Consider the following 20785-nt stretch of genomic DNA (forward strand, 5'->3'; position numbering starts at 1 on the left):
TAAAATTAGTTTTTAAAGTATTTTTAAAGTTCTCCTCCCATTTCCCTCTCTTCATTCATTCATTCATATTGTAGCACCTGTTGTCCCTGGCACGCTGAAGAGATCACTGCGCCCCAGAGTGCCTCGCCACTGATGTCTGCCCCAGTTGTAGAAGAAACGTCTGGTGTGAATTTCTTTTGGATAAATTCAAGTTCAAATTCACTAAGTTTGCAAAACTGCTCAAATCAAACTGGAAACATGTATCACCATCTATGGGCCAAATTAAAGCTTGCTATTGAGTACATACCTATTGGATAGATAGATTTTCTTTCAGAAACGGGTACAGACTTATCTATTTTTTACAAAGTTATGGAACAGATAACTATGGAATAGATATTACAGTTTTATACAACAGGACATTACTCTGTGAAGTGACATGCACAGAAAGAAATATTACTTTGTATTGAAGATTGGAGGAAAGTACTCGATGGCAGCCGCTCGCTTAGCAGTTACCATGAAGAGGTTGAGTCCAATATCTGCACGACCTGATGTTACTTCTCCCATCAATCCACTCCACGTCCCGTCTTCGCGCCTGGTACCGAAAGTGGGCTCTTCTGGGACATAATACTTCATCCTGCATGTTAATACACTATTACAATATCTTACTCACAGTTAGACCAGTCTTTAAGTATTTCTTAGAATATGCATTGTGGTCAGTGATGTAGTTGGAAAAGATATTCACAGAAACTTACCTCTTCAATTTAGAAATTTCCAAATGGACTCCAATTGAACGTCCTCATGCTCTGGCAATAAACATTTTTATTTCTTAATTCTTTCGGTGCACTCTTTAACACTTGTATAATCACTGTTTAACGTTATTGAACAAGTAATAACTACTTTATTGTGTTAATATTATATAAATCCTCATGGTAAAATTATCTGGCGTCATTCTCCAAACCACGTCAATAAGTTAATCAGTGATTTTATTTCCTCGAGCGGCGTTCTGGTACGTTTCGGTCCAACTAAACCACTGACGATGATAATGATGATGATGATGATAAATAACAATAATAAATATTATTACTGATTATTTTCAACAAATATTACAAGAGGGTAAGGTAAGCCTAGGCGAATGTAGGCCACTTATTCAAACCCATTATGCTATTTCTTCAACAGCGCATCGTCTGCTCTGACGTCACGCAAGCCAGTTAAGACTTTGAACGAATTTTAGGACGCACGAGATCTGATTGGTCCTGATGAAGGTCATATCATGCTGGAAGTTACCCCAGCGAATAGGGATTATATAGAATGGACACAGAGAGAATTTTCTCTGGTGCGCCGGCGTTTAGTTCCACTTTCAAGCGCTAGAGGTTAGTGTAATCGAGCACACGCTAAGATAATAATTGAGAATAGAGTTGAGACACAGGATCCAAACATCGCCTACCTTATTGTATAATCCAGTAATGCTTTGCAAATAAATTCAAGTTAACAGCTTTTCCTTATTTTCCAGTGACAGACTAGTTCTAATACTCATTTTCATATTTTATATATAATAATTTATATTATAAAATATTATAACACATTATAAAATTATGTATCAGATTCGTTTAATATTTGTATACAATATAATATAGGTAGGGCTATATAGTTTTACTTCTCATAGGAGTTTTGTTTTTCCATTTTCAGCACTATCAAATCATTACATATTTTAATTGTTGATGGGGTCAACGTCTCAACTCTCATTATAAAGGAACTCTACTGTACAGTCTACACATTACAGTTAATGACGGATTTATTATTTCATCGGTCCAATTTATTTTATTTGAGTACATAATGTACCTAGATGTATTAATTGCATGTGTAATATTTCCGGTGTGTCGACTGCTAGCTGGTGTGATGTCAGTGCCAACTCCTGGGAGAAAGCAGGATTTCACGCTCAAACTGGTTTGAAGGTCATTGAAATCAGTCCTGCTACATAAAAGGTACCGACGCGAAGTGTCCATACTGTATAATTATCTATACGCTGGTTACCCAGCACAGATCATTTTAAAACAAGGCAGTGCCTCAGTACCTGTTCTGCTGTTTCGATTTTTGACAAAGTTGGAACAATCAGACTCTTCAAGAGTAATTATAATCTCTAAATGTGCTACTCCAAATGAACTTTCTAAAATGTCTGAAGATGTTTACGAAATCATTATTGTAGGTAGTATTTTGCTTCCTTTGCTTATGGCAACGTTTCCTTGCCTTTTCAACTATATTACTGTATTCCATGGGTATTACATTTCTGAATCATGGAACGAGTAAACAATTGTACACAAATATGTAACACTTACAAAGCAGATTAATTACATATACATCGCTCCGTCGATATAGGGGAAAGTCAATGTTCACCTACTTAGATAATATAACATGCGGAACAAGTCCCCTGCAATCGGCAAGCGGTAAAGCATGAAAGTCGAGTAATACTATATCATGGACAAGAAAACATCGATCATACGGGTTAAGAGTTAAGAGCTGATAAAAGGTGAATCTGATTCAACGTTAATACAAATTAAGTTTATGTCCTAGAATATATCTATCTAAAGAATAAATAAAGTAAATAAGTAAGTATAGGTTATAACTAAATACAAACATTTTAGTGTGTTATTTTACGACGCTTTATCAATTGCTGTGGTTACCTAGCGTCTGAATTATATGAAGGTGATAATGTCAGCGAAATGAGTACAGGTCCAGCGCCGAAAGTTACCCAAAATTTGCTCTTAATGAATCGAGGGAAAATCCCATAAAAATCCTCAACCAGGTACATTCACCCAACCAGAATTTGAACCAAGGCTCGCTCATTTCACGGTCAGACAGGCGAACGAACGAACGAACGAACGAATGAATGTAAAGTTCTGCGCAAAGTACTTCAGTAGCATTTATTAACTACATTGATCAAACTAAAAGTCAGTTTCTTATTAATTTCTATAGATGAAATATGATTTTTAACAATAATATATTATAAGAAAGGGCAAACAGCACTCTCGTTGAAAAAAGTAACGTGCGCGAAAATGTCACATGTTAAGTTTTCCAAATAACCGACTCAATTATCTAGTAGAAATCTACGTCCACTTGTAGGAATTTCAAGGTCATTTCACCAAGGACATTCACAATAATGTTACTTGAATCAGTTTAATACTGACTAGTATACATGTTAAGTTTTCCAAATAACCGACTCAATTATCTAGTAGAAATCTACGTCCACTTGTAGGAATTTCAAGGTCATTTCACCAAGGACATTCACAATAATGTTACTTGAATCAGTTTAATACTGACTAGTACTGACTGCTCCATCATCTTAAACTTTACTTACTTTCTTTTTGCACAAACATGCTCTTTTTGCATACTTATCATCATTGTTACATGCTATGTAACTTGAAGATGCAACAGGTTCAAAGGTTACTACGGAAATACTCGAAATAACAGTGCGGTAAGTAAATTAATGCAGCTGTGTTTTCAGACGCTTCAATTTCGTATATTGCAATAGCTTTTCATTTATTTGAAGAATGCATACACGTAAGAGACAGTCGTATCCAACAAATAAAACAGAAGAATATAAAAACACGGTCACCTAGAAAATGTGAAGTGCTTTGTATGGAGTGTGGCATTGTATGGAGAATAATGGAACGTATGAAGTGGACAGACAGAATAATAAATGAAGCTGTGTTGGAAAGAGTGGCTGAAGAAAGAATGATGCTGACACTGATCAGGAAGAGGAAAAGGAATTGGTTGGGTTACTGGCTGAGAAGAAACTGCCTACTGAAGGATGCACTGGAAGGAATGGTGAACGGGAGAAGATATCAGATGATAGAAGACATTAAGATATATGGATAATATAAGGAAAGAAAGAGGAAGGCAGAAAATAGGAAAGATTGGAGAAAGCTGGGTTTGCAGTGAAAGACTTGTCCTTGGACAGAACAATAAATGGAAAAAGTGACCTAGAAATTTACACACAGCCATTAACAAAATGACAAACGTTCAGTTCAGAATTAATGCATAACTAAAATGTGTAATAAATAAAATAAAGATATAAATTAGCCTATGTTGGCGCAAAAAATGATATGCAATGCGGAGCGTTAAGTGCATAAAAGTCTCTGGAATTAAAAAAACTCGGCGCAAGCGCTTCGTTTTTTTTAAACTTTCCCTCGACTCTGTTATAGAGCACTTACCAACCTAATATCGGAATTTAGCTGCTGACTTTGTACTCTTATCTTAAAAATGGCAGTATAACAACACTGTAATAATAATAATAATAATAATAATAATAATAATAATAATAATAATAATAATAATAATGTATTTTATTTTACCTGGCAGAGTTAAAGCCTTAAGGCCTTCTCTTCCACTCAACCAGATCTATAATTAATGCAAATGTATAAGTAATAATAATAATAATAATAATAATAATAATAATAATAATAATAATAATAACAATAATAACAAAAACAATAATAACAATAATAATAATAATAATAATAAAAATAATAATGCATTTTATTTTACCTGGCAGAGTTAAAACCTTAAGTCCTTCTCTTCCACTCAACCTGATCTACAATTAATACAAATGTATAAGTAATAATAATAACAATAATAATAATAATAATAATAATAATAATAATAATAACTGGAACTATAAAAATTGGAGATTTATCCTTCGAAGAGGTGGAAAAATTCAAATATCTTGGAGCAACAATAACAAACATAAATGACACTCGGGAGGAAATCAAACGCAGAATAAATATGGGAAATGTCTGTTATTATTCGGTTGAGAAGCTTTTGTCTCTACTTTCCTGTCAAAAAATCTGAAAGCTAGAATTTATAAAACAGTTATATTACCGGTTGTTCTGTATGGGTGTGAAACTTGGACTCTCACTTTGAGAGAGGAACAGAGATTAAGGGTGTTTGAGAATAAGGTTCTTAGGAAAATATTTGGGTCTAAGAGGGATGAAGTTACAGGGGAATGGAGAAAGTTACACAACACAGAGCTGCACGCATTGTATACTTCACCTGACATAATGAGGAACATTAAATCCAGATGTTTGAGATGGGCAGGGCATGTAGCACGTATGGGCGAATCCAGAAATGCACATAGATTGTTAGTTGGGAGGCCGGAGGGCAAAAGATCTTTGGGAAGGCCGGGACGTAGATGGGAAGATAATATTAAAATGTATTTGAGGGAGGTGGGATATGATGGTAGAGACTTGATTAATCTTGCTCAGGATAGGGACAAATGGCGGGCTTATGTGAGGGCGGCAATGAACCTCCGGGTTCCGTAAAAGCCAGTAAGTAATAATAATAATAATAATAATAATAATAATAATAATAATAATAACAATAATAATAATAATAATATTATTATTATTGAAACGTATCTAAATTAGCAGTTAATCTGAATATAATAAAAATATAAATATAATTACCTATCATTTATAAAGTAAAATACAATTATTTAGATATTTAAATATAATCACTGTTCAACATATGAGAAGAAAGCCAATTCATTAAACTAGTCTGAAAAAACTCAAATTGTGAAATATTACATATAAGCATTACACTTAAGAGCGAATATAATTTACTATGCCTGTTGAATTATGTAATTGTGTATTTCAATTTTGAAATACGATAAGCTTACCGTCCAACATGTTCTAACATAGTTTCGAGAGATTGTGTAGATTGTGAATGATGGAGAATAACGGCATATTCTGTGCTTTATAACAATAATAGTTTCTTGTTGAGACCGGGTGCCAAAGCTGTGAAGAGATGAGAGATTCTGAAACCGACTTGACAGGTAAGATGAACAAGAAGTGTGCATGATTTGATACAGTAGTGAGAGTGAATATAGTTTTCTGCGTTTCTCAGGTCAAAGCCACTACAGCTGTTTGAAGTACAGTATGGTGAGATATGGTCATATTTCCGAATGTTGCATATAAATCTAATGCACATATTATGGACACGCTGTAGCTTTATGGCTAATTTTGAAGTTAATGGAACATCGCAAAAGTCAAATGATGACATTATAATTATCAGTTAATAGAACATCGCAGTAATAGAATAATGGCAATATAAGAGTTTGGATAAGGACTTTTTCAGAGAATAGGAAGAAAATGTTTCATGTGGGTTAGGAAGTGGAAAACTGAGAACACTTTTTGTGATATTTGTAATCTGATTGTTCTAACTTAAGTTTTCGTCAAAATAGACACCCAAATTTTTAATATTATAGCTATAGGCATCACGCCAACTGATGTCCATAGACCCAAGCGCACGCCTTAGAGCTCAGGAGAACTTGAGCACTTTGCAGCGGAAAGGAAAGAGACAGACGAAAGAGGTGGTATATGACGCTTGGTCAAGCTGTATACAGAGATGGCCAGCACTGATTCAATGGATAAGGAGAAGAGAACTTATTAAAACTGTATCCATGTTAATTTTTAGATTTGTCTGAGAAGTATAAGTGCATTATAAGAATGTAAGTTTTAATTTTAATGCTCATTTTTCACAAGTTTGCATTTTTATTCAAAAGGAATATTTTTCTCAACTCCTATATAGAAAAATTAAATTTTCACATATGTTTATTTTGTAGCCTTACAGGTACTGAAACAATGTTGTCGTAAATACGTATTACTTAATATAGTGTATAGACAATTTTATTTTGATAATGTTCGCATGGAAAATGCTTGTAAGGAAATGAATTAACAAAGCAACTACTGTTACATCATAAAAATAGATATGTGCCCATTTGTTGTAAAAACGTCAGCTCTATAGATTTAGCTGATTTCTATAAAATAATTTAATATTCTGATGATAGGAAGTTGCGCACCAATATCACCTTAAAAGCATAATCCGATAAGAGTTTTATTATGGAATATTAGTTACAGTTAAAAACATATGCCTAGGCAACTTTGCTTTGTATTATAATATTGTTTTGATTAGTTAATTGATTACTTTTATAAGGCTAAAGATACCATCAATGTCAATTCCAATCACAATCCTTCCTCCTTCCATACCTAGCGTTTGATGCCCGCGCACGACGTCAAGGTCAGAAAAATGCGCTTGCTTTGACATCACTATCATAAGTTATAGAAATATTGTTGATGACAACTCTATAGTGCTCGGGAAAAGTGACACAAGTCAGTTTCCACAAACCTTTTTTGATAATTTATTGACAACTTACAGAACATCTGTTCGCTTGGAAAAAAATACATAGGTGTTCCTCCCATTACAATAATCCATACAGAAAAAATCAAATCGACATAAACCAGTGTAAGTTTCAATAAAGTATCAAAAAAGGTTTGTGGAAACTGACTTATGTCACTTTTCCCAAGCACTGCAGAACTGATATGCATGTCGTACTTTGAAAGAAGATAATAATCTCTTGTGCCCTAGAATAATGTAACTGAAAATGCAATGTTTTAATTATACATTCTCAATATAATGTTATAGATAATATGCTGAATGCACAAAAAAAAATGCGCTTGAAACATTGCCAACAATGAAGATAAGCAAATCATCTGTTCGTTAGCAACTCAAAGACAAATACACAATACGTTTGCATAAAAATATTTTAGAGATAATTGGTATTATTAAGCAGTATCTGTTGTGTTACAACTTAACAGTATTGTAACTTTTCTTGCTGGCTTCTCATTGGCTACATTCAATTGGTAAGAAAATTACCAATTGGATTGACATTTACTAGTATTAATGTTATGGTTATTTTTCTTACCGCCGAAATGATACAATTATTCATAAGGAATGCGCGCTGCTTTTGAATCGTGAAGTCATGTTTCTTGTAGTAGAAACATATAATTTCAGCAGATTTACTTACTTGAAATTCATTCGATGTTGAAGCATCTTTATCAACTCTGCACAGAATCCATGTATTTCAATAGGTTCATTTCCCTCATTCTTGCCTGCTGATACGTAAGGTGGCTACACAAGAAAAGAAAGATAACCTTAAGACCATTTTTACACTGAGACACCGGTGAAAGTCACGGGTGATTGCAGTGAACATCGTGGGTCACTGGTGTCGAACACATCTAGTATTGCCAACTGATTAGTTAGTAGCTTCTGATAAAACAATTTGTGATTAATTAGTGAAATGGATTCGAGTGCATGCCTTTTGTTGTTACTGCTATTGAATAGGAGGATGAAGAAAAAACGTTCATTACCCAGACATTCACTGCTACGTGATCGGCTGGATAAAGGTATGTTTTGAACTCTGTATGACGACCTGAGACAAGATGACAGGACATTTTTTCAGTACTTTCGAATGTCAAAAACTTCATTTGATGAACTAGGCCTACTAGAAAAATGTGAAAGAGGAAATCACAGGAATGGACACGATACTAAGGAAAGCTATCTCACCAGATGAAGAACGTTCTCTTACTTTAAGGTACTGCAGTACTATTTTCTTTTATGTTCAGCATATTTGACACATTTTAACTGGTAGTAGTATATTATATATTTTAAAATATTGTAAAAATGTCACTGATAAGTTCATGTTGCTCTTCATGTGCTGTTGGAAAGTATAATAAAGATTACTATAAATGTTATGTGAATATTTGTGGTTCCTACACATCACTTTTTCTATCATAATTATTTGTGATGTGTATACTCCTAGTTCAATACTAAATGTTACGCATTGTTTAATATAACTTTCCATTGTAAATTAGTATGGTAAAAATTACAAACCACATTGCCACATTCGTTACTTATCATCACATGAAATGTAATTTAGAATTCTTTACAGTGGAAAAGAAAACATGCAACTTACCAATTTTGTTTCTTTCATCCATGCTTATCCCATTGAAATCAGACACAAACTTAGCTATAATTTCTTGACAAGCATTCGTTTTCATCACTTTATTCCTACAAGTTAGTCATCGCTTTTGACATCCCAAATATCAGGTCAACTTTCTACTTCACTTATAAAATCTTCCGAGTTAATCAAATCTAAACTCATGGCTGGATTATGACTAGTTCCACTGTACTCGAGTACTGATGAGTGATTTTCAGAACACTACATCCCGCAGGTGGGACCCATTTCGTTGCACACATTCTTCAAGTCAAAGTTTAGCCGTGTGACTGGTCGCACTATTCTGTTGAAACCAGTGTCTCTATTGACGAGAGAATTATCGACAATTGTGGGGACAAAAATTCTTGAATCATTCGGACATAACACTGTGATTTACGGTAACAGATGTCCCATTATCGCCCTCAAAGGAATAAGTACCGATGATTCCAAATGACGATATTGTACACCAAACTGTTACCTTGATACTGTGTAATGGTTCCTCATGCATTTCATAAAGGTTAGTTGGTGACCAGTATCGAACATTTTGTTTATTGACGTAACCAGAGAGATGAAAATGAGCTTTATCACTCATAAGCATAATATTGTGGACAATGTCTTCATTAACATTTAGATCCAATTATTGTTGTCAAAAAGTCACGCGGTTTACTTTATCAGCATCTTTTAATGTCTGCAGAACTTGAATTTTGTTTGCATGGATGTGTAAGTCCTTATGAAGAATTCTTCGTTTATTGGTGTTTGACAAGCCAAGTGAAATTGAATGACGACGGGTAGAACTTTTAGGACTACGGATCATAGCAACTCTTACGGCTTTGATGTTTTCCGGGGTACGTACAGAACTTTGCTTACCTGGAGACTTCTTCTTTAACGCAGAACCAGTTACTTCAAAGTTCTGAATCCAGACTTTTATTGCATGGTCTGATGCTGTCGGATCATTACGATGGATATTGTAATGACGTCAAAATAGCAGTTGTGCAGCAATGAAACTATCATTATTTTTGTAATATGCCTTAATAGCAGAAGCACGTTGTTCACCCGCCCAACGATCCATTATAAACAAATGCTATCGAATGAAGAATAGATTGTTGCATGTAACAATTAAAATACCCGGCAACAGCCGAAAAGACACGAATATGAAAATCGCCTGTTTCATTGGCTCTCCCCGCTACTTTGAACGTGTATAAAATGGTACTTAAGCCTATAGAAGATGCTGAAATTTAGTCCTTCCTCGGCTAAACAGCCATTGTTTGAAGCGAGACGTCATGCACAAAGAAATAGAAGAGTTCAGGATTTCGAAGCGAAGGAGAAGTGAATGTAAATTTAATGTTTTATACTTATTTCTGTCCCGCACCGTGGCGTCGCGGTCTAAGGCATCCTGTCTAAACGACATTTCATACAAGTTGAGAGGATGCGAAGGCATTTCTTTCCCCTTCTACTTGCCCTGAGTCCGTCAGTATAACAGACCGGTAGCTGTTACCTCTTATACCTGCACCGCCCCAAGTTGTACACACAAGAAAATAAAATATTAAATAAAATACATAAATGGATATAAAATACGGTGACACAGATGTTTGACAGTTACATGTTTCAGTAAATATAATGTCGTTTTTACAATATTTTCAACTAATAATTAATTAAATAAAGGGATTCTAGTTTGTGTTATGAAGTCAGTGACACAGTGCAGATTGTTCCGTCGTTTATGCTGTGGAGTAGGAACTAGCAGTGAAGAAAACATTTATCACCTGCTGTTGGTAGCTTTTTAATGTGCCAGTTGATATAAACAACAATAAAATCAAATATAAACGCTTAGTATAGATTTTCGAAATATAGATTACCGGTAAACGTTTTCAATAATAAGAATTTTCACTATGTTCAAAGTCAATTAGTCGAACGTTAGTAAGATAGAGAGTAGATCTTCCCCTTCACGGATGGTAAAGAGTGTGAGTAGAAGGGAAAGCCTATCAACCAAACTGAAATGGGGATTAGGACTTGCGTTATGGAATGCGCGCTGGTTCGAGTCCTCATGGGGGAAGAAATTTTATCATGAAATTTCGGCCAGTGTATGGGACCAGTGCCCACCCAGCATCGTGATGTATTTGGGGAGCTACGATAGGTAGCGAAATCCGGTTGCGAAAGCCAGCTATAACGACTGGGGGATCATCGTGCTAACCACACGATACCTCCATTCCGGTTGGATGATCGTCCACCTCTGCTTCGGCATGTGGGTGTGAGGCCAGCAGCCGGCTGGTCGGTCTAGGCCCTTCACGGGCTGTAGCGTCATGGATTATTATACTTATTTCTACCATATTCTGTTTCAGAACATAAATTTGGCCAGATTAAAATATTTTAATTAAGAATTCAATTCACGATGGAAAGATTTTCATGGAATTATGCGTGTCTTCGTCTGTCGTTTTTTGTATATTTTCTATAAATTTTGTGTTCATAAAATGAGTGCCGTCACATGATCAAATAGACTATTTTCGAATAGTCAGAGGCGCTGTAATATAATATTTAAACAGTTATGCCAAAGGAATAAGACGATAGTTTAGAAGCAAAACCTGAGTAAATATAGAAATAGTGCTGTAAATCCCAAATAGGCTAAATAATTAAAGATATCGCAGCGATTTACCACGCAGAAGTCTCTAATAGAATCTTCCGTGTATCTATGGTGGGAAAACATTTGTCAGAAGATGCTTCCTAAGAGAATTCCCTTTTTCCAAGCTACTATTAAAAAGGTGGGCATATTGCCATTGTAATGAGCAAGGTTCGGATAAAGTAGCTATATCAGGATAGGCCTATAGCTATATAGGATAGGGCCTTGACTTGCTCCAGAATAAATAAAACTACCTCTTTCCACTAGCTAAAACTCTACCTGCTGAGAAGTGCGCTTCCCACCTCCTAGCTAAAACATCAGTAAATGGACAGTACAGTCCATAGGAACTGAATATAAGTCGTCACTACTGTTGGCTGGGGGACTCGCGACAACTAGTTAATTGTAAACAAAACGCACGGACCAAGGATGCCTATCCTGATACAGCTACTTTATCCGAACCTACATCTCTCTCTCTCTCTCTCTCTCTCTCTCTCTCTCTCTCTCTCTCTCTCAGAGCTGGAGGGAACATTCCTGTGCACCACGACCTGAGCTCTATTGTGCGCCCCTGGGATGAGTTGAAAGCCCACCGACCCCACCTACGTCGAACCGACCCGGCCCGACCGCTAACACCCTAACGGCCAGTCCCGCCATCCTTCCAAATTCGTGCACCATTCCATCCCAACAGTCCCCACATCCCCCCCTCAAACGGTCTGAGGTGTAAGCCACCTCTCCCGTCTCCTCAACAGTCTGAGGTGTAGGCCCCTCTCCCCTCGGGAAGGGAGTGGGTTCCGCTGCTGGCCACCAGCTACCATAGCTTGACATATCCACGGAGGCCGGTCGAGAGAGTCAGCGGCTTCGAAGGGCCGCCGCAGGCGCGATCTGAAAACCAAGTACGACAACCAGAATGATGAGGAAAGGATGATGAGGGAGGAAAGGAATTGGCGAGAATGAATTGGGTTCCATACGCCTGATATAGTTACCTGATATTCAACTATAGGAGTGAGGGGAAAAACTACGAAAAAATCTTACCCAGGCAACTCCTCCTAAGCAGGGAATCGAACCCCGGCTCACTGGATTCGGGAGCGAAGACGCTACCACGAGACCACAGCGGTGGACTATCCGAACCTTAGTACTGACTGAGTGATCTACGGTATACGGAAGAAATCCTCAAAGAAAATAGTGATAAAGTCACTTACACACCATTAGAAGATCAGTTAGGAAAGGAACTTACTTCCGGCTTGAAGACGCCCTTGAGGACGATGCCATCTAGGTGCCTGCGTTGGTAAACTGACATCGTAGTCCAGGTAGCCCCTCGGGTCTCGCTCCAGTTGCCAGCCACCTGCTCCTGGAGTCGAGTCCCGGAGCGGACGCGGTACACCTCAGTGAAGAAAACTTCGCTGCTGCGAGGACTCTGGCGAGCTACAGTGAAGTCAGCGTCAAATGGCACGTTCACGTTTGCGAATATGTCCTGCAGCGACCATTTAATATCCACGAACAAGAGCCATCGTCCCACAGTTAGAGCGTCTAGGTCAGCCATCTGCGGCATAGAAGTTCTTACAACTTGTAAATCCAACTTGGAAATGTAAAAAAAAAGAAAAGGCGAAGAAAAAGGCATCCAGCAAGTTTGGGGAATTGCTCAAAATCAAGTCATGAAACAGCGAAATAACTACGTACTTTAACCATATAACGTACCATAATCGGTCTGCATTTCGATCCCATTAAGGGGAGTGGACAGTGATGCCTGTGCGATTAAATAATTTCAGTACAATATTTCCCGGTTTATAGTGTTCAGAGTGAAATAAAAATTCCATAATTATACAATCAATCATTCTGAATTCGCTGGTATAAAAGATAACTAATTAATTTTGAATTAAAATGTAAAAGAAAGTTCCCAAATGATATCCTGTTTTCGCACTTTGCTAAATGTACGTTACTTGCAAAATCTTATACAGGTTGATTCACGAGAATTTAGCGTCACTTACGGAGCTTATTTCCGAAGACATTCTGAGCAAAAAATGTCATATGAACATTTGTTCTAATCTCAATGTTTTCAAAGTTACACTAATTTGAATTTATTTGTAAAATACCTTTTTTTCTTTAGCTTTAAGGGTGAAAGAATATTACAAATAGAGAATGAACTAATCAGAAGTATCATTTCTTTAATTGGCTAGTGTTCTGAAGCTAAACATGTGTTGTCAGTTGGCTTGTAGAGATTTTGTTTTCAATTTTTAACTAAAAATGACATCATTCTTACGCACTTATCACAAAAATTGTTACAAATCATACGACTTTAGGAACTGGATTCTTTACAGTTTAATTATGCATTCCAATGTATAGTCCTGAAGAAGTTACAAGAGTGGCGTGATTTGTAATAATTGTTGTGATAAATGCGTAAGAAAATGTAATTTTGTAATTGAAAATCGAAAAAGAATTCTTTACGAAGCAACTACGGAATTCACAACACATTTTTAGCTTCAGAATATTAGCTAATTGAAGAAATGATACTCCTGAATAGTTCATTCTTTATCTGTAATATTCTAATGTTCTTTTATCCTTAAAACTCAACAATAATGGTATTTTACAAACAATTTCAAATTAGTGTAACTGAAAATATTGAGATTAGGACAGATGTTTGTGACATTTTTGCTTAGAATGTCTTCGGAAATAAGGCCCGTAAGGGAAGGTAAATCCTCGTGAATCACTCTGTATACCTTGTCTTTTTTAAGCTATCAAGTAATGTATATTGTAAATACTAAAGCAATATTTTAACTTTGATCCTTAGTGAAACAGAAAAAAATATTGAATTTTCATTAGAAATTTTTGCCATTTTTTTCAATGCCTATACTTTTTTTCGTCGTATCATGTGTATCATATTCTTAAACTCATAGGTCTACTTTGTAGAAAACAGGCTGCAGAAGACACTGTAAATATTTCATGTAAATAGATTCAGTAGTTTCAGAGATAAATGCACAAGTTTGAAAAATATCAACTTAGAGAACTGTATTAAAAAAAAGGCTGCATGAATTACATGCGTTGCCAAATTTAATGGTCATTTTAAGGGCCTACCTGCATAGATACCCGTCTTAATGTATTATATTGTTTTAAAGAGCAAGTTTTTCACTTTTTTAAACAAAAAATAAAAAATCGCATTTTTAACCTCTGATCTCAACTCGGTCCCCTTAAAAAGAATGGAGGTAAAATATAATTTTATAGTAGGCCAAACAAAATTATGTCTAACGTAAGAGTTAAGAATGTCCTCGGATTAACAAGCTTAAAATAATAGTGTACCAGTATATATTCCTTTAGTTCACACTATAATAATTATTGTTATATGTAATAAAAAGTGGCGCACCGAAAACTAACGTATTTTAAAAGTACATTTAAAATGTGCCATGCCACATATTCTAATTTCGCACACGCCTCTCTTTTTTCTTGGAAATTCTTGTAGATTCAAACAAATTGAAAACAGAAGATAAATGCTGTTGTATAATAAATTACCACAGTTATTTTACCTTCTCAATAGCACGTATAGTAAAATTATCTCTGATGAATGTCAAGAATAAGGGACGATGGATTGTCCAATAAGATTTATTTGGTGCATATGAGAAATACATCGTAGTAGTGAGCACCTTCAATTCTGACAAAGACTTCCTCAAATTTGATAAGTAGAAGGAATCTGTAATAAAAAAGAACAATTTCTTCTATTAACTCTTCTCTATACGGCCTACAACTTGGTGATCTATTTAATCAAATTTCACCTTATCAGTAGCACAATCAGGTGGACAGAAGGCAAATATTTCATACCAACCAAAAAAATTGACATTACTTTCACCAATGAAGGTGTTTGCCTTCTTCTCCATATGTTTCCTAGTGTCGGTGAAATTGGTACTATAAAGTAGGATTTTGACAAGATGGTGCTGCGAATTAAAATGTTAATTCTCTTACATTTTTATTACAATTGGGGAAAACGTTTAAAATTCGACAGAGTACACAAATCTATGGAATTCAAATCCATTTCTGAGCGCAGTTTCGAGTCACGAGACATTCATTTTATGAGATATAAACACGATTATTCCCATTTCATATACACTTCATTTTATGTAGGTTGCTAAAGCACTGTTTACTTCATTTCCGGTTTTATTTTGATTTTGTGAAGGTAAACATCAACGTAAAATGAGGATTAGAGACCCTCATAATTGGCCTCACATAATTCAGGAGACGATCTTGGGATCCTACTTCAATGACGTAGAATGTAAGTGATCGTTTTCAATTAGGCCTACTCATTCAATATCTAACACAAATTGCGTGTCAATTTCTCTGTAACTCTCGTATCACTTTTAGGGCTACTTACGCAGGGTTTTTTCAGCTTTCCCTTTGTGGGTGTTGTTGAATGTTAGACGGTTGGTATGTAGGACTATGGCTGTGGGTATTCTTTATTTTTGTGACGTTATTTAAGGGACTTAAATTTTACTAAACACAACATCTCCTAATGCATACAAGAATTCAATATTATTATTATTATTATTATTATTATTATTATATTATTATTATTAATTCCGCCATGGCAGTTCAGTGGCTATAGCGCCGAACTCATAAATCTGCGGACCCTGGTTCGATCTACAGTGTACCTCCAGTTTATAACTTGAGTTCGGCAAACTCGTGGTCCACATAACACAGGCATTTTCTCCAAGAGCTCCGGTTCCCCTGTCACACCAGCGGTCCCGGGTTCGATTCCCGGTCAGGACGAGTTGCCTGGGTGAGGTTTTTCCGAAGTTTTTCCCTCACTCTTATGGATGAATATCAGGTAACTTTATCAGGCGATTGGAACCCCACTCATCTTCGCCACTTCCTTTCCTCCCCCATCATCCTTTCCTCATCACCCCGTTTCTGGTTTTTCAGATCACACTACAGGAGGCCTTCCGAAACTGCTGACTCTCTCGACCGGCCTCCGTGGAATGTAGTTAAGCAACGTTGGATGGCTTCTGCAATGGCACCCGAGGCGGACCTACTCGGGGGAGGAGTTTCGCCTCGGACCGACAGGGGGGCCTTGGGGGAAGTTGCCGAAGCAGGAATGGTATATGGATTCTGTCGGCTGTAGGGGCCGGTCGTTAAGGGAGTCATGTGATTAGGTTGGTGCGCGTAGGGGATCTGTGGCATGCAACTCATTCCATATCGAGGGTTACCGCAATAGGTCTCAACAGTGCTGGGCCATCCGTGCCCCGTCAGTTAAATTCCATTCCATTGCATTCCCCTGTCACATCCCAACAAATAATGTCCATCATCATCTCGTCTCATCGCGGGTGTGTCGTAGACCGGCCTCTTATGGCACACCCTGGGCAATAACTCTGTCGATAAATTGATCTACACAGCTTTCTTCTTATGGGTGAATGACGAACAGTTGAGTACTAGCCATTTGTAAAATATATATATATATATATATATATATATATATATATATATATATATATATATATATATATATATATATTGCCCTTTTGTCTGTACATTACCTCAAACGACATGATAAAACATATTATACCAACACACCTCAACAAGACAACTACTAGTACAGGTAAAGTTACAATGAATTAAGAGTACGGTAGGCATATATAAATAAGTCATCATATATTGTACGGATAGGTCTCCTGGCTTCTTCCGTGTTCACGAAGTTATATATATATATATATATATATATATATATATATATATATATATATATATATATGGCCACTGGCGTAGCTCAGGCGGTGACGCGTTTGCCTGCTGATACGGAGTTGCGCTAGGACATGAATTTGAATGAGTTTGATTCTTGCTTTGGCTGATTGCCTGGTTGGGTTTTTTCCGAGATTTTTCCAACGTAAGTGGAATGTCAGGTAATCTATGGCGAATCCGGCTTCATTTCGCTGCCTGCCTATTTTAGCCAAAAATGCCTCAACATCCGGGCTCTAAAGATTACTTACTTTATTACGCACTAGTGTTTTAAAGACTCATTTTAAGCACTGATAACAGTTGGTAAAATACAACTTCACTCACTATCGTAAAAAATTAATTAAATAATTACTTGTCATATTGAACAATAATAAAAACACAACTTCATTGCAATACTAATAGTGGTACCTACTTAGAGGACAAATTTCCAGTGTTATACAAAACAATTCAGGTAAGGTAGATCTACTTACTACTGTGTAAATAGAATGGGCGATATAGTTCGCTGAAACGCAATTACGGGGATCTAAATATATATATTTTTGAAATGTTAAAAGATAGTCTATTGCTTATTTTTGGTTTACAATATATCAATATCTTGTTAAATTATTATTAAACGTCTTATAAAATATAGGGACAAATTCACAACAAACAATCGCAACAAAATAACAAATTCTAACAAAAGCTTAAGCAATCTTGCAGCTCAGTTCGCAGTGTTTTGCCTTACGATGACTGTGGACCCAGTTTGTAATCCCGGCGATGACGGAGTCGTATTGTAGTGGACAAAGCCAAGGACTCTCCAGTTTCCTTCTACCGGCACACACTATTTCAACAGTATCTACCAAAATTATGCAAGCTGGATATAGTATTATGACTGGCGTACAGATGACGTCAGTCTGAGGATGCGTAGTACGCTTTCGGGGTGAAAGAGCGCTCTAGTGGGATCTCACTCGACCTCGAGCTCGCATATACTGTTTTCGCTGTAAGAAAAATCCTAATGTAAACATAAGCACGTTGCTGTCATACCCGTGATTGGCTCCCAGTCGAAACACTCACATGTCGCAGGAAAATATAGTTCGTATTTGGAAACCACAATCTTGTATTATTTGAAAATAAAACATTGAATTCTAGTTGTTAAATACGATGAAACATTTAACTTTACTCATATGTAAAACGCTTATGTAAAAGAAAAGCTAATTTTATATTTTGTTATGTACTATGAACGTGGATGAATACCAACAGTAATACCGAGGTAGTCTGTTCTTATAACAAGCTGGCGTCACTTGAGCTCGTAGTCGTTCACGTAAACACGTGGTACTGAAGTGTGGCTTTTGCATCCTCAACTGTTCATTGTGAAGACATAAGACTTAAAAATAATTTAATTACAGTAATTATAAAATAAATATTTCCTAAGCAAACGAATGCATAGTAGTGAGGTTAGGCCTACTTGACGAGTAACGGGAAATGCTTAACATGAAACAGAATGTACAACAGTAGGCGGGAACATGTACTGAGAATCTATGGCGCCAAACACTGGCCAATGAAGCCTCACTTCAGTCACGTGCTACTGTTTACATTAGGATTTTTCTTACAGCGAAAAGATTATAGCTAAATCGGTAGTTGGCACCACATAGCTGAGCCACGATGTCTACAAGAAAATTACTATTCGGACTCAACGACCAATTCCCACATAAAGGAGTGATAAAGGCACAATAAGCCCGTTCCAGACCGCAGTGCTCGCCTTCGAGCCCCTTATCCGTATACAGTAAAGGAAAAAAAAACGCTTACCCAATCTAGTCTATCCTAAGAAATTTGACGTTTTCATAGCAAAAGTAACATTTATTCTACCTGTTCAAATAACAAGGACTTTGATAAGACGCGGATAGAAATTCGGCATGCTTGTACCACGCGTACGGTTAGAATTTTTTTCCAACAGTAGTTCTTTGCCTTGAATATTTCAAATAATGGGATCACCCATCTCCAGCATACTAGCAGAAATATTCTTACACCACATAGAACAGACAAACATACTAAACAAAGACAACAACAAATACGCAGACAACATCATATATTGGCACAGATACGTAGATGACATATTAATACTATACAAAGGAAACAAAAGACAGATCCAAAACCTACATCAACACAAACAAAATACACCCAAAGCTACACTACACATTATAAATTGAAAACAACAAATCCATAAATTTTCTAGACATCGCAATAACAAAAGTAGGCAACAAACACACATTCAAAGTATACAGAAAACCCACAACAACACATACACAACACATCCAACCACCCCACACAACACAAACACGCTGCATTCTAAACAATGGTACACAGACTACTCAACATACCAATGAACCAACAGGATTACAACGAAGAACTAAACACAATCAAATACATAACACAAGAAAACGGATACAACCCCAACATAATAGACAACATAATACGTGAGACAAAACAAAACCAAAAAAAAAAAAACAGAAGAATACAACACAAACACAAGAACAAAAAAAATAATCACACTAACATAAGAAAACAAAAACATACATAAAATTGCAACCTCATTCAAGAAATTAAACTACAACATCGCATACAGAACAAATAACACTCTACAAAAACATCTCAACACACAAACAAATACAACCATACAGGCGTATACAAACTCAAATGTAACACCTGCAACAACTTCTACATAGGACAGACAGGCAGATCATTTAAAACACGTTACAAAGAACACATCACAGCCATAACAAAATTACAAAACACCTCCACATATGCAGAACACATCACAAATGCCAACCACACTTACAGAGACATCAACACAGACACACGTCCAACCAAAAAGCCAGAACTAGAACAATATGAAATATACAGACACACGAAAACACACCCCAACGATATTCTCAACACACAACTCAATTTCAAAACACATACCCTTTGACTCTACACTACAAACGCATCCACACAGGAAACAAGAGGCGCTAAGACCAACAACGACCAGTTCCGAAGATGACCGAAAATAGGACAGAACATGTTAACAATTTACGTTAAAATTTAACGCAAGAAAGTTCTTATCATACATATTCCGAAATTCAGAAATATTTTCAGTTGAAAGTAAAAATACAAACTTTGGAGAACTTATTATTTCTTTCACAGCATTACTAACACTGAACATATATAGCGCATATAAGCTTCAGTTGGATAATCATCACATTATAAATGTAATAATATAATTTAGAACACACTACATTTTGAAATAAAAACTACAATTTTATTCTAAGTATCTTGGAAATATTGAATTAAGTAGTAATAAATGAAAAGTGAATTAAAAATTGAGACAACTTAATTACAAAATGGGAATGCAAATACTCGTATTATATAGACAAAATAAATTGTGAACTGCATTCCTCATACCTAAATTCAGACTTGAGCATTTTAAAATAAAATTATTCCTACAATATTTTTTTAAAACATAATAGGGTAACTTAGTCGGAATAGGGTCAAAAATTACAAAAACCAAGATGACGCTTAACAACTTAGTATTTATTAAACATAAAATATACCAAAGTTTACATTAGTCTTTAAGCAACAAATCACATTAGTGTTAAATTCAATAATAACAAAAACCTATGACGATACATGTTAATTTCACT

At 36.0% G+C, this 20785-nt stretch overlaps 1 protein-coding gene across 1 annotated transcript in view; it reads right to left on the reverse strand.

The window, feature by feature from the left end:
• Positions 1 to 20785, reverse strand: part of LOC138701657 (probable glutamate receptor) — a 79112-nt gene that overhangs the window by 18490 nt on the left and 39837 nt on the right. The window contains exons 2-4 of the mRNA XM_069828780.1: positions 12649 to 12954; positions 7838 to 7941; positions 437 to 613 (exon numbers count right to left, since the gene is read on the reverse strand). Of these exons, the coding sequence (XP_069684881.1) occupies positions 437 to 613; positions 7838 to 7941; positions 12649 to 12954 (587 nt within the window). The remainder of the gene's footprint in view (positions 1 to 436; positions 614 to 7837; positions 7942 to 12648; positions 12955 to 20785) is intronic.

Source organism: Periplaneta americana, chromosome 1 (assembly GCF_040183065.1).
Source record: "Periplaneta americana isolate PAMFEO1 chromosome 1, P.americana_PAMFEO1_priV1, whole genome shotgun sequence".
NCBI lineage: Eukaryota > Metazoa > Arthropoda > Insecta > Blattodea > Blattidae > Periplaneta > Periplaneta americana.